The sequence below is a fragment of the Melospiza melodia genome, chromosome 18, assembly GCF_035770615.1.
Source record: "Melospiza melodia melodia isolate bMelMel2 chromosome 18, bMelMel2.pri, whole genome shotgun sequence".
Classification (NCBI taxonomy): Eukaryota; Metazoa; Chordata; class Aves; order Passeriformes; family Passerellidae; genus Melospiza; species Melospiza melodia.
Window position 1 is genome coordinate 13,980,061 of NC_086211.1, and position 14,862 is coordinate 13,994,922.

Sequence of the window (14,862 nt, forward strand, 5' to 3'; positions counted from 1 at the left end):
AACATCATCGAGATCTAAGGGGCCAAGGCAAAGGACAAAGGCTTCAGAGGGGATGTGGGTGAGCGAGGAAATGAACCACTCTGGTGAGAGCCGAATTTGGAACGTGCGTGAGAGCAGAGCCTGGCCTCAATGAACACCACAGCCAAAAATAAAAGAAGGAGCAGGTCTCTTTGGTGAGCACTAACCACTTCCAGACCGAGAAACTGTCAGGAGGGAACCGTGCCCACCGAACAGAGGCAGCTTTGTAACTCCAGGCCTTGGGGAGCTCATTGGAAAGCTCCATGTGCAATTCACTCGTGCTTGCAGCTGATCTTTAGGGACCACGCCGAGCCGAGTGTTGTTTTGGAGGTTCATATCTGAAAAACACCCACACAGAGCAGGGTTTGTGGGGCACTCAGCATTCTGGATTAGGTGCAACAAACCCAGCACGAGCCTTTGCATCACTCCGACACCCTTCCGCTGGCTGCACTTCCACCTGGAACCGACTCCAGCCCTTCATCGAGATTCCCTGTGCTGCAGCCAAAACCAAAATGACTTCTGAGCTGGTTACAAACGCTTCCCTCCTCCGGCTGTGCTCACTGCTACCTCCCGCTGACCCCACGCAGAGCAGCGCTGTCAGAGCCCTTGTCCCTGCTGTGAAACACCTGAATCCTCCTCCTGCCTCACCTGGGTGTGCTCTCACCATCAGCCATGAACTCTGCTCCTGCAGGGATCGCAGGGGATCTCATACAGATCCTCCCTTTGTCCAGCCTCATTTCAATTATTCGGGGGTTGGCTCCAACTTACTTCAACCTCTGCCCTGGCATTTTAACTTCCTGCTTTGCATTTTAAATTCCTGACTGGTGAGAAGTGCGGGGAAGCGCAGATCGCCCTGCACAGCAACCTCTGCGGTGCTCCCCCAGCTCCAGGGTGGCTGCTCCAGCTTCCCTGCCCTGGAAGAACCAAGGGCTGAAATTTGCTTTGGGAGAAGCACCCAACACACCTCCAGATCTCCCTGTAAGCTATGAACCACTGTCACTCACTGCTGTCACTCACTGCTGTCCACTGGCACCGGCTGGAAGGGACACAGTGACCGAGGGGGGACTGTCCCGGCCGGTGTGGCCAGAGGGCTCCTCCTCCTCCTCCCCGCTTTGCTCTAGCGCGTCGGGAGGCAGAGGGCGCGGGGAGCCCTCACACAGACGCTGTGGGCAGATCTGTGTCCCGGTGGGACAGGGATGAGCCACGAGGGGAGGCCCAGCTGTGCAGGCAGAGGGAGGGAGAGCTCCCAGAGCAGAGCAGGGTGGGCAGCCCGGGAAGAGAGCAGAGAGCCATCACTGCAGCTCAATGTTCAGATTTAATCACCTTCTTCCACTCCAGAATTCAGCGAGGGGAAGGCCTTACCCACCCTCTTCGGTGGCAAAGCTCCTGCACCGAGCTCCAGTGCACTCTCACCTTATCAATTCCCGTTTCTAGGATGCTGTTCCTTACCGACCCTACCTCCCCAGCAAACAGACAGGGACTTGGAAAAGCCATGCCCATTCAGATATGCTGAGTTTTGTATTAACACTCCCAGGAGACTGGAGTGAAGCCCCCCTGAGGCTGCACCCCCAGCCCCTCCTCAGGTCTGATTTCAGCTCTGCGTTTCCCTCCTTTCCCTGGTGAACCATCTGCTCTTACCCAACACACCTGGGTGTTGGATCTACATCGATCCCTTGGCGCTGCGACCTCGCCACACTTCAGGCTGCACTGAAAACTTATTCCAACATTTGCTTCCCATTGTTGTTTTTTTCCACTTTTCCCCAGCCTGGGCACCCAGCGAGCTGCAGCCTGGCCACAGCTCCGTGCTCCAAAGAGGACTCAGCTTATCCAAATCCAGAATTGGTGCTGCTGCCTTTAAATGGAGGCTGCTTAGAGGAATTAGTGAGATTGAGCGCAGGGATCTGAACCTGGGGCGTCAGGCTTCGCTGATCCTCAGGGCCACCAGCCAAGTGGAACCATCCTTCAATCCAAGCAGTTTTACCAGCTTTTATTAGAAACACCAGCACATTTCAAGTTTCCTCTTTTTGATCACAAATATAGTGTTTTTCCTCTTTTTAAGTACACAGCATGAGACACAGCATCAGGGCTTTCCATCTTTTTTTTTTTTTTTCTGTTTGGTTTTTTTTACAGCAATTTCTTTTGGACAAGCTTTGGGTTTAGTGTTCACTAACCTCACCCCAGCCCCAAATTTTGACATCTTGAATTGCTGAAGACAATTGTGTGGGCAGATGAATCCAATGGTCGTGAAAAAGGTACAAGAGTTAAAAGTTTGCAAGTAAAAGTTGAAGCAGAGACCCTCTCCAGTTAAAAAGGATGAAGTGGCGCTGCAGCGCACGGGGACAAAAACTGGGATTAAGATTTGCTCTTTTTTCCCCCGTTTTCCCCCACCAGTGTCCCGATAAAAACGTTAAGGCTGGAGGAAGCGCTGAGGGGCTGTGAAAAGCCTCGTGCGGGCAGCGGGCCGGGCTCACTGCACCGCCCCTGCCGGGCACACGGAGCCGAGCCCGGGCTCCGAGGGACGGCGCTCCGGGCTCCTCCTGCTCTGAGCTCGCACCTACGCTGGGAAACCTTCCCTGGACTTTTTAACTCCGAGAAAGCGATTCACTGAGGGGAGGAGGAGTGAGCATCCCAGGGACGTGAGGGCATGGTGACAGGATATTAAAGGGAACATGTACATGATTTGTTATTTTTTATTCCACAGAAAACCCTCAAATCTAGACTCAGAGTTAACAGCAGAAAAATAGTGTTAAAGTCAATAGGTTCATATTTTACTGTAGACTAAATAAATTAGCCTAGAATTAACTCAATACTCTCTATTTTCCTTTCATTGGTGATCCTTCTCTAAATTAATGCAGTTTTTAAAAAGCAACGGCTATTAATAATTTATTCCAGTTAACCCTTATGGATGAACACCTGCGAAGAGTCGATGTCTGGGAACCATTCCCCTCTCCTGTCCCTCCCCTGAAGGAAATGATGGCTAAGGGTGCTGTCAAACAGACATGCTGGCTACAATATCCATGGATCTGCCTCTCCCACCGCTGCCTCTGGCTGCTCCGGGCCATGAGTGAATCGTCATAGCTATGTCTTACAAAGAACATGATCGAAAAAAATATATAAATAAATAAAAACCTTAAACATTCTTACATGGATTTTAAAGAACAGAATACATGTTAAAAACTTCAGTAATTTATATCAATTTTAAGCAATACTTTATATACAATGGAAAAAAGACATGCATAGTCCAAATACAATGTTGAAAACAGCATTTTCATAACAAAAAACCCAAACACTAAGTGTTAATACCATGTACATGGATTCAAGAAGGACCACCCTTTTTGTCTGTTGCACACAGTTTATTTAACAATATGATATTATAAGTAAGAAATGAGTTTTTTTTCTTTTTACCATTCTATACAGTGATTGAATCTTCTTGGATTTTCTTATTTATAGTAATTATAGCGCTTGCATGATTTACACTAGAATTGCTTTCCTCGTTTCAAGTTTCACACAGAAGAAAGAAAGAAAAGAATGTTTCTTCTCTATCCAGATCAGCACGGCCTAAGAGTGATCATCCCTATTTTCATCTAAGACCAGTTTTATCAGAGAAACAAAGCAACAATTTCTACATCTGCAAGACAAGGATTTTGGCGTTGGCCAATGTGTGCAAGAGTCAATTCCTATCTTCCCAGGGGTAATACTTCAAACGCCTGCAGAGTTCACTATAGAAAACAAAAATCTTCCCGCCATGTGTCAAAGTTACCGGGATACGCTATAATGTTGCATTATTTCAGGAAACAGTTTCTGAATATTATTTTTTTTTTCTTCTTTTAAACTCAAATGTTTAAAGTCTTGAAAATACAAATAAAAAATATGAATATAATGAACTTGTTTTCCCCGTTAAAAAAAAGGTATGAGTCAACAGCAACAAAAAAATAAAAACCAAAAAAACCCACAAAAGAGACCAGATATTTTAACCGCCTGGCTTTAACAAAAAAATATATTCTTTGTATTGTTTTTTTTTTCTTTTTATTTTTAAACAGCAATTAATTCTTCCATCTGTAGGAAGCAGCAGTTCCATCTAGGATTCAAAACAACCCAGATGTCTGAATTTTTCAGTACAAAATATCCAAGAACACGAAAGGAAAGAAGAAACAAAAGTGATGCTCCCATAATGCTACAAACCCTCCACAAATTTCTCTAATGTGTCCCCGGTGGTGTCACCGACCAGAGACAATTCGTTAGACAACGCGCTGCGGTTGGGGGTGTTTAGTTGGGGAAGCATTGCACTCTGTTCTGGGTTGCCCAAGTGTCCCTGATCCATGGAGCTAGCCATAGTGACTGCGAGTCCTGGGTGGGGGGAACCAGTCTGGGGAGACACGTGGTGCGGTGACGGTTGGGGCTGTATCCGGGGTGACGGGCTGGAATGTGGTGGCTGGGACTGGGGACGGGGAGACTGAACGGGCGCTGGGGACCGCACCTGGTTGCTGAGGGAGGTGGCGATCTGCTGGCCAGGGAGATGAGACGCCTGCGCTTGTCCTGAGAGCATGTGCTGCTGTGGGCTCATGGGGTTGGGCTGCCCGGGGGACCCTATCTGCTGCTTCATCTGCTGCTGCTGCAGGATGCGCTGCTGCAGGGCCTGCTGGATGTTGGGAGCGCCGTCCGCCCCCAGGCCGGGCTGGCCCATCTGGTTCAGCTGTCCCATCTGAGCCATCTGTCCCATGGAACTCCCCTGTATGGATAGGTGCTGCTGCATCCGCTGCTGCTGCATGGCTTGGGGGTAACCTCCCGGGCCTTGGGGCTGCTGGAACTGGTTGTGAGCTGCCATCCCTCCTGCCATGCCGGCCCCTCCCTGCTGCTGCTGCTGCTGCTGCTGTTGCTGCAGTAGCTGCCTCCTCAGGATCTCGCGGTACTGCGGGCTCATGTTGGCCATGCTGGGGTTGTGGCTGGGGTTCATGATGTTGATCGCCTGTCCCTGGGGGTTCATAGCTCCGATCCCTTGCTGCTGCGGGGGGACGCTCGGTCTCTGCACTCCGGCTTGCATGGCGTTCATGTTCTGCAGTCCCGCCTGCGCGTGCATGCCCGGCTGTTGCATGCCGGTCTGCGGCTGCTGCATCCCGGGCTGGGGCTGGATTCCTGCTTGCGGCTGCATCCCGGGCTGGTTCGCCACGTATTTGGCCGTTCTTTGCTTTATAAAAGCTGCCATAAGCTGAGGGTTGGATTTAAGGATATTAAGAACCTGCTGCTGCTGCTGCGGAGAACTCGGCGATTTCAAGGTCCTCAGCAAGTCCTGAAGTGCATTGGGGGGGATGCTGCGCGGCGGCTGCTGCACGCCCGGCATCCTGGGCCCGGCCACGGCTTGCGGCGTCGCCATGGGCATCACCGCTCTGGCCATTCCCGGCTGCATCGGCTGCTGCTGCGGCATGGGCGCCGACTGCCACTGCCCGGGCTGCATGTTGGACATGACGGGGCCGCTCACGGGGTTGGGCCGGGGTACATTCATGCTGACTTGCGGCATCTGGTTCACCGAGCCCACCGCGGGGTTCACGAGTCCCGGGCGGCCGGGAGGCAAACCATTGTTCATGTTGTTGACCCTGTAGAGCTGCTGCTGCTGCTGCTGGGCGGCCTCTCTCTCGATCTGCCGAGCCGCTTCCACGGCGGCGGGCGGCGGCTGGGCCGGGGGCGGCGGCGCCGACACCGGGTTCGTGGGTTTTCCTGTCGAGACGGTGGTGGGGGGCTGGGTTCTGGCCACGCTGGGGAAGCCGGCCGGCGACATACTTACAGGGGAGGGCTGGGGCTGGGGCGCGGGCTGCGGCGTCTGCGGCGTGCTTGGCTGCTGCGTAGGGGTACCGGGCGTCGCTGAGGTAGGAGAAGGCAAACTTTGCTGAGGCACGTTTCGGGTGTTCATGGTAGCCATCCTTCTGCGCATGAGCTGAGCCTGCTGCAGGCGGTGCTGGATCTGCTGCTGTCGGAGCTTGTGTTTGATATTGAGACAGAATGGCACGGGGCATTTGTTCTCTTGGCAGTGTTTGGCGTGGTAGCAGCAAAGAGCAATGAGCTGTTTGCACACCGGGCAGCCGCCGTTGGTCTTGCGCTTGCAGCCCTTGGTGTGCTGCACGACCCGTTTCATCTTCTGGCAGGACGGCAGGGAGCAGTTTGCGTTGCGGCACTGGCAGGCGTGGACGAGGGACTGGATGCAGCGCTGGATGCTCAGCCTGCGCGACTCCTGCGGGCTCTTGGACTGCTGCTCTCCCTGGTTGTTGCTCTCATCGTCCAGACCCAGGCCCCACTTAACCATCTTGTGGTCATGGCTCTTAGTGTTGTAGCAGTTGATGCAGAGGTCGTAGTCCTGCAAGAGAAGAAAAGCCAGAGCTCAGGAGCTGACAGGGCACAAAGTACAGGGGAGCAGCACCAGCCCCTGTGCAGGGACGTGCTGGGTGCTCATGGGTACAACCACGCAGGATGACAGTCACACACTTCACACCTGCAGCCAGCCAGGGAAGAGCTGCACAGCCTGTCCAGGCAGTGGGAGAGGCTTTGGGGCAGCCTCAGCAAAGGCAGCCTGCAATCACAGCTCTTCACAGGTAACAATGCAATTGGAGCTAACATTGTGTCATTTTGTTACATGAAAAAGTCTTGCAGAATTTTTTTTTCCCAATCTTCTCCTTTCAACGACATTAACTGTTTTTTTTTTGGTTTTTTTTTTTTTTTTCTGTGGGTGCCAACGCCTCCAACTAGTAAGATAAATCTATGGTCACTCCTAAAAAGTAGGGTCTGGCCCTCCATTTATCCTTAGTGTAATTACTGACTAATAATTACTACCCTTAAGAATGTATTTTTAAAAATCTCTAAATAAGAGCAAGTTTCATGCAAACACAGACACTTACCTGAAAACCCCCACGTTTTTGCTGCCCCGTCCCTTTTTTGGCTGGAGGAAAGGCACTCCCTACACAGAGGTACCCAGGGGCAGCCTAAAGGCCCTGCCTCCTTCCACCACCAATTCCCTGTGCGTGTCCAATCCATGTCCTGCAGCCTCAAGAAGCTCAGCTCAGTGCTTTCCTCAGAGGGATTAATTAAAACTCTTCCCCCACAAACCTGGCAATAATTTGCAGTGTAAAAACGAGGCTGCACTTATTCAAACTTCTTTTGTGCAGCTACAGTCAGAGGTGAACACAAGTCCTCCAAGAAACCTCACGCACACCAGTACAGCCCCATGGATAACTTCTCTCTAACACAGGTCCTAAAATTTGAGCAGTCTGGAAATGGAAGGTGTCCCTGCCCATGGCAGAGGGGTGGAACAAGATGGTTTTTGAGATCCCTTCCAACCTAAACCATTCTAAAATTCATAATTCTTTAAAATTAAGTTTAAAACTTTTCTATGCAGGGGAGCAGTAGCAGAATAAACAATGCAACAGGAGCTGTTCCAGAGCACTGGTGTTTTCCATGTCCAGCAACTAAAGTCACTTTTTCTACAAGAAGAGGCACCAGCTGGCAGCCACCTCCCCTTAAGGCTTAGCAGCCTTTTACACGGATGAGCTTAATTTGGAGGAACTTTGGGCAATATCCAAAAAACCCCCATTAATCTCAGCTGTAGGACAAGAGAGGGCTGAGGTCTGGGGTGCCCCACATGTATGCCACAGACAGAGCAATGCCACCATCCCTCAGAGAGAGCAATGCCACCATCCCTCAGTGAGTGCAGTGCCACCACCCTCAGGGACAGTGCAATGCCACCATCCCTCAGAGAGCAATGCCACCACCCTCAGGGACAGTGCAATGCCACCATCCCTCAGTGAGTGCAATGCCACCACCCTCAGGGACAGTGAAGTGCCACCATCCCCTCACAGACAGAGCAATGCCACCATCCCTCAGGGACAATGCAGTGCCACCATCTCTCAGGGACAGTGCAGTGCCACCATCCCTCAGTGAGGGCAATGACATCATTCCTCAGGGACAGTGCAGTGCCCCCCATGTCCACATGTACCGGGCACACAGTGCAGTGCCACCATCCCTCAGGGACAGTGCAGTGCCCCCATCCCCTCACACAGTGCAATGCCCCCCATGCCCACACATACCTCACACACAGTGCAGTGCCACCATCCCCTCACAAGGTGCAGTGCATCCCGTGCCCACACGTACCTCACACACAGTGCAGTGCCCCCCGTGCCCACATGTACCTCACACACAGTGCAGTGCCCCCCGTGCCCACACGTACCTCACACAGAGTGCAGTGCCCCCCATGCCCACACGTACCTCACACACAGTGCAGTGCCACCATCCCCTCACAAGGTGCAGTGCCCCCCATGCCCACACGTACCTCACACACTGTGCAATGCCCCCATCCCCTCACAAGGTGCAGTGCATCCCGTGCCCACACGTACCTCGCACACTGTGCAGTGCCCCCCATGCCCACATGTACCTCACACACAGTGCAGTGCCACCATCCCCTCACAAGGTGCAGTGCCCCCCATGCCCACACGTACCTCACACACTGTGCAGTGCCCCCCATGCCCACATGTACCTCACACACAGTGCAGTGCCCCCATCCCCTCACAAGGTGCAGTGCCCCCCGTGCCCACACGTACCTCGCAGACCGTGCAGTGCCACCTGGTCTCCACGTGGTGCTTGCACTCGTTGCAGGTGTAGACGAAGCGGTCCTGGCCCTGCGTGTGCAGCTCCACCAGCATGCACAGCGTGGACCACTTGGAGCGGCGCAGGGACGAGAACTCCCAGTGCTTGTCCCGGGCCAGCGTCAGGAAGGCGTCGCGCCCGTCCATCAGGTCACAGCTCAGCAGAGGGTCGGGGTCCACGATGGGGTGCAGGGTGTTGATCACGGGCCCCGCGTGCAAATGGATCACAAAAAACACCTGTGGGTAAACGGGGAGGAATAAAAGGCAAAGAGGTCGGTGAGAACTTTAGCTAATTAACTTAGTTTAGGCTAATCTCCTCCAATATGTTGTTATGCAACAGGAACATTCCTAGCCCAAGCACAGGGTTTATTCCTCCTGGTTTTTCAGTTCTCAATATCCCCGTGCCTGCATTTACAGGAATAAACCCTTCTCTTTTTACAGCAGGTTCCCACAGTACCTCTTTATGCTTCTCCATGGTGGCATAGAGCTTCTGAGACAGGTCATTGGACACGTTTGGCATGCTGGGCTTCTTCTTGTTAGCTCTGCTGATGCTGCTCTTATTCTTGTTGGTTTTTTTGTTGTTCTTTTTCTTGGCGTTCTTGCTGTCGCCCTGGCTCCCCTGCAACGAAGGCACGGGAGAGATGTTACACTTTGGAGAGCTCTCTCCATTCACTGGGCTCACAGTGACACACTTCTGCTGTCAGGAATAGAACTTTGTTCCAATGCCTGTAAATCAGCCCTCCTGTGTTAAATATATCCTATCTTCCAGGAAAAATCAAAAGCCAAACTGGCAGGCAAACAAATCCAAACACTGTTTAAAAATAAACTTTCAAAGTATGTATACATTAAAAAATTCCCATTTTACACTGGTTATTTTTCCTTCTCCAACATCATACTTCAGCTTCCACTGCTTTATATCTTGCAGCTGATGATAAAATGACACAAAAAATATGATCTTAAAGTTCCAGGAGTGCAGCACTTTGCTTTACTGTGCATTTGGTGTGTCACATACTTGCTTGAGCTCTGATTTAAGGTTTGTTTTTACTGGACAGAATTAGGGCTAGGACACAGATAAGAACATGCAGGATTTGAATTGAAACCAACAAAACACATTATTCTCCATCCTGCAGACTTCCAGCTGCATGTGCAGCTCCCAAAAAATAATTTCCAAAACTCCACTTGTGCCCAAGTTATAATAGAGAGCACAGTGTCCATACACTGAATGTTAGATGGAAGTAAAGAGAGTGAAAATAGCAATGATGCTATTTAGATGACCTGGGAAAACAGAAATAACTTTTATAGTTCTCATGTCCTTAAAAAAATCAAACCCCAAGCCCTCAGCAGGGAGGGCTCAGGAAAAACCCCTCTCCAACTTCTAGAATGTTGGTCATAAAATTAAAAATAAGCCAGTGAAATATTTGTGTATATATATAAATATACACACATACACAAGCAAGTGCCATGAACAGTATGTACAAGCAAACACAGAGTTTGTCCACAGGCATATTTATTCCAGGAAAACAAAAATATTCCAACTGCAGAAAGCAATTCTATTTACAGACTGCTGCCATCCATCCTTCTATTCCATTAATTAGGTTTGGACAGGAATTCCCTGACCACTCCTGGGCTCTCTCTAACTCATTTTGTGGATTTTCTGACCAAACCTGTTTGGAAATGAAAATGAGACTCTTTTATGGGATACCAGACAGAGCTCTCAGTGACTCTGAGGGATTCAGAAGTGACCTGGTTTATGTTCCCACCTTGACTGCCCCCAAGTTTCCTCCCACAGATGGAACTGGAGCCTGCCCTCCTTTGCCCCCACATCCTAAAACCCCAACTGAGATCTTCAAATTTAAACACCAAAAGGAAGAACAGACTAAAACTTATCAAACAAGCCAAGTCCAAATTTTCTTTCTACTCCACCTTTAGCAAGTTTATATTTGGCAAACTGTACAAAGTATTCCAAGCTGTTTTAAGAAGTGGTAGGGTTGTGTTTGCACCATTTCATTCTGACATCCAGCCAGACCAGCCAGAGATGCTGATGGACAATTCCTGGGGGAGCCTCACCCCTTCAGAACCTCTGCCAAGAACTCTGAATATTTCCCAGCTCTTTGCTCTCCCTTTGACTGATACCTGCAGCACATGGTCACTGGCAGGAAGCTTTCTCTTCACATACACAACACTTAGGACAAAGAATGTAAGAGACATTCAGAAATTCTGTGCCATTTCAGCACCAAGATCCATGTGGTGCTTGTACCCATGGAGATCCCCAGTGCTGGGCACTTTCCGCCATAAAGTGACCCAGTTTAGGTTCTGCATGGGGGAAGTTCTGATATTTTTAAATTTGCCCTTTTCCTGAGCCAAGAGGCAAAGACCCCAGTGTGCCATGGCTGGGTGCAGGTTGTGTCCCCAGGCACTAAGGGGGGCACAGGGATGTTCCCCACTAAGGCTGCACCATCTCATTTTAGGCCACAACTTGTCTGAGCTCCCAGTGAATTGTTCTGGGCTTTTTCAAACACCTTTTACCCCCTCCTAGATGCAGAGTAAATGCTCACAGCACTGTTTTCCCTGATTTACTGGAATTGATCTGTTAGCAAGAGAGGGCTGCTGCCTCATTCCAAACCTTGCCTTCCACTTGTTATATTCATTCAGAAGGAACAAAGTGAAAGCTGTTAACTGTGTGGTTCCATTAAAACATAGCCACAAACTGTATTAACTTTGAAAGAGCTGCTAAGGTTTAACAAAGGAACTTTCTGACATCACAAAATTGATGGATTAAGGTGCATCCCTCCATATCAACCTCACATAACACAGATTGAAGGCAGTCACAGCATCTAAGCTTCAAGGGGGCTTTCCCCAGGTAAAACTTTTGGTTCTACCTCAATCTATGAGACTTCAGATTTTCCTACAACATTTATTTTCAAAACGACTTGCTGCAAATCTCAAGTGAAAGGGACAGTATAAAAGTGCTGAGACCATTTGGTTGCAAATAAAATCAAGATGGAAATAAAAATGAATGATGACATTCTGTCCAGGGCCCCGAAAAACACGGTTGTTGTTTTTTTGTGGATATTTTTTTGGCTTGGTTGGTTTTTATAGACAAAGAGAGGATGTTGGTGAAGGAACAGAACCATCAGGATCAACTTTCCCCACCAACGCAGAGCCTGCAATAAACACTTTCAAATCTCAGCCCTTTGCTGTTGCAAATGACTACAAGTACCTGTGCTTAAATAACAGCCACGTTCCATTCAGCTTTGAAAACTCCAGCACCTTTCAAAATGCAAATGCTGGAGGTGCTTTGCAAAGGTGTGAACCAGAAGCTCAGCCAAATGACTGCAAGCAAATGTAGCAGTGGCAAAAGCAGCTTAACACATTTCTCTGAGCAGAGAGATGCTGAACTGACATAAGTGACTCCTGAGTCTGTTAAAAAAACCCAAACCAAGCCATCAGTGGATTTGTTAACCAAGAAGAAAAACAGAAATGCAGTTAAAGGACCCCTGATTGAATGCCTGCTGTAAATAATCTTTTCTGGTTTATCTGGTGTGACCTCTCTATATCAAAGCTAAGGGAGAATATGGCACACAAAGCTAACCCACCTCTGTTGTTTCACTAGCTGCAGTGCTCTCTTCCTTCTTCCTCTCCTCCTCCTCCTGCTCCAGCTCCTTGATGCTTTCCTCCAGCACATTAGGCCAGAAATCACCTTCAAAGTAAGGCAGCTCCTTGGCACTGGTCAGCCTGTCCTCAGTTGCTTGTTTGAAGATGTCCTGTTGAGCACATCACAGCAGAGCAGCAATAAATAAATAAATGAAGATCACTTAGGGGAGAGAGGGGAGAACCAGAGACACAGCCCAGAGCCAGCCTGGCAATGCTGGCACAGCCCCACTCCCTGCTCCACCTGAGGGTCACTGCTGAGGCTTTCCTGACCCCATCATGCCATCAGCTCATGCTCCTGGCATGATGGCAGATACCAAGATACCCCTGGAAAATGCAGCTGACCCCTCCCTGGTTTCAAAACCCCCTTATCAGGAGGCCCAGATTTCTTTTCCCAGCTCTAACAAGGCTTGTTAGAGGCTGTTCCTACTCCACACATTCAGGAACTGTCACTTGCCATCAAAACATCAATTTTTTTCCAGCACTGTCACTACCATTAAGGAATTCTTGTACATTTTAGCATGAAAGGAGTGGTAAATGCTCCCTTTGCCACCTTCTACTCATTTCCTTGGGTACATGTGTGATATTCTGCAGTTATGAAAATCATTCTTGTCATAAGGAGCTCTTTTATTTCACACTAGTGGGGTCCAGCATTTCACCTGCTCCTCCAGAATCACCAGAAAGAAACAGCTTCCATAAACCTTGACAAGCTCCATATTTCCTTGCCTAGAAAATGCAGTGAAAGAAAGATACACAAAGGCAGGTTCTTGCAGATTTCCCTTCATGCAGCCACCAAATCTAAGGAATTTTCAGCCTGAAAGGCAGAACCTCAAGCAAATCTAAGAAAATGAAGACACTGGTTGAGAATAAACCCCTTGTACAACATTACTCTGCTTTTCAGGTGTTATGAAACAATAATAGATCCCTTCAAATGAGAACGCTACAAAAATTGATTCAGAAATTAAATAGTAACAAACCTTGTAGTCATGAATGATTCTCTCAGCAAATGCCTTGTCCAGCATCTTCTTATACCACTCTTGCAAACGTTTGGGTTTGGGTATTTTCTGGTCAGGTGGGTGGCAATGGAAGATGTAATCATCTCCTTCACTGGGGGGACAGGCCCAGATGTGCCCTGTCACATACCTGTGTCACACACAACAAACAGCTGTGACTCCCACCAGAAAGCCAACTCAAACCTTGTTATAAATCCAGACCTCTGGCTTGATTTTTTAAATTTTTAAGATTTTTTTCTTTGTAGCAAAGATTCTGAGGGAATAACCCCATATTTTGACAAGGGATAATGTCAGGGCTATAATAATGAAGTTTAAACATCAAGTGAGCCTCTGACCAAATGAATGATGTGCTGTCAGTTTAGGAATCACATGGAGGGGCTTGACAGCTGCCTGCAAGCAAAGCTGAGTTAACAGAACAAATAACAATTGATGATTTTTGAATGTATCCATAGCAAGAAAGAAGACAAGGCTGTCAGTATGGAAGCAGATTAGAAAAGATACAGGGAAATTTTTGCATAAGTAGATGTGTATATGTGCCTTATTCAATTTCTGTAAAACTTTTGCCAATTACATTGACATTAATTCCTTTGCACCAATGAATATAATCAGTTCTTGTGATGTAGTTAATGACTTCAGATCATGCTTTGTTAAGAGTATATAAGCTGGAGAACATGCAGAATAAAATCTTTTTCTTCTTGGACCCTGATCACGTGTGTGTCACATCCAACCTAACGGTGACATTATCCCAACAACAAAATCCACCGGAGTGACAAAATCCCAATTTCCCTCTCTACATTTGCTGCACACATCTCAGAGAGGTGAGAAGGAAACAGAGACCCCCCCAGGTGCAAATCCCCTGGAGCCCCAGGCTCCTTTCCCTGGCAGGTGGGACTCACCCCAGCTTCTTGACGTACTCCAGGTAGCCGATGAGGATCTCGTGGTACACGGCCGTGCGCAGGCAGCGCGGCCGGAAGAAGTGGATGCTGTCCAGGTAGGAGATGTACACACGCCTGCAGGGACACAGGGACACACTCAGGCCTGCCTCAACACTGCTGACAGCTGCTTTCTGCACTAGGTGAACATGCAGAAAATGCTGATGGTGTTTTAATGCATATTCAATTGTCATAATGTGGTGTAAACAGTCCTCAAAAGCAAAAGAGGGGCTGCGTTTCTTCAGCTCTTCTCACACTTTGGTGTTTGGCAGCAGCACCTGCACTGCAGCACAATTGGTTCCTACAGAGGTGACAGTCGTGTCACTACAGTTCAATCCTACATGGAGATCTGGCTGAATGCAGCCAGTGTAGCACACACAGCAAGAATACACATCAAGGGGCAAAATTAAAAGCAGAATGCAAAAAATGTAACATTTTTGTTTGTTATAACTGTACATTTTGTATTTTTTTTTGATTTATTATTTTGGTGGATGTAGGAGGTTGTGTGAGTTGATAATTAGGATAAGTATTTATCCTAATAAATTCCGTTTTTTTGCTATTTGTCTTTCCCTTCAAAGTCATCTGCAGTGCTAGAGCAGCATGGATCTGTGGCCCAGAACTGAA

General features: G+C 48.8%; 1 protein-coding gene across 5 annotated transcripts in view; it reads right to left on the reverse strand.

Moving 5' to 3' along the window:
• Window positions 1-1,979: 1,979 nt before the first annotated feature.
• Window positions 1,980-14,862, reverse strand: part of CREBBP (CREB binding protein) — a 97,302-nt gene continuing 84,419 nt past the window's right edge. For all 5 annotated transcript variants that reach the window (XM_063171236.1, XM_063171235.1, XM_063171234.1 and 2 more), the window contains 6 exons: window positions 14,203-14,316; window positions 13,271-13,436; window positions 12,239-12,406; window positions 9,100-9,261; window positions 8,598-8,879; window positions 1,980-6,364 (listed from right to left, as the gene is read on the reverse strand). In XM_063171236.1, coding sequence (XP_063027306.1) covers window positions 4,193-6,364; window positions 8,598-8,879; window positions 9,100-9,261; window positions 12,239-12,406; window positions 13,271-13,436; window positions 14,203-14,316 — 3,064 coding nt within the window. In that variant the 3' untranslated portion in view covers window positions 1,980-4,192. The remainder of the gene's footprint in view (window positions 6,365-8,597; window positions 8,880-9,099; window positions 9,262-12,238; window positions 12,407-13,270; window positions 13,437-14,202; window positions 14,317-14,862) is intronic.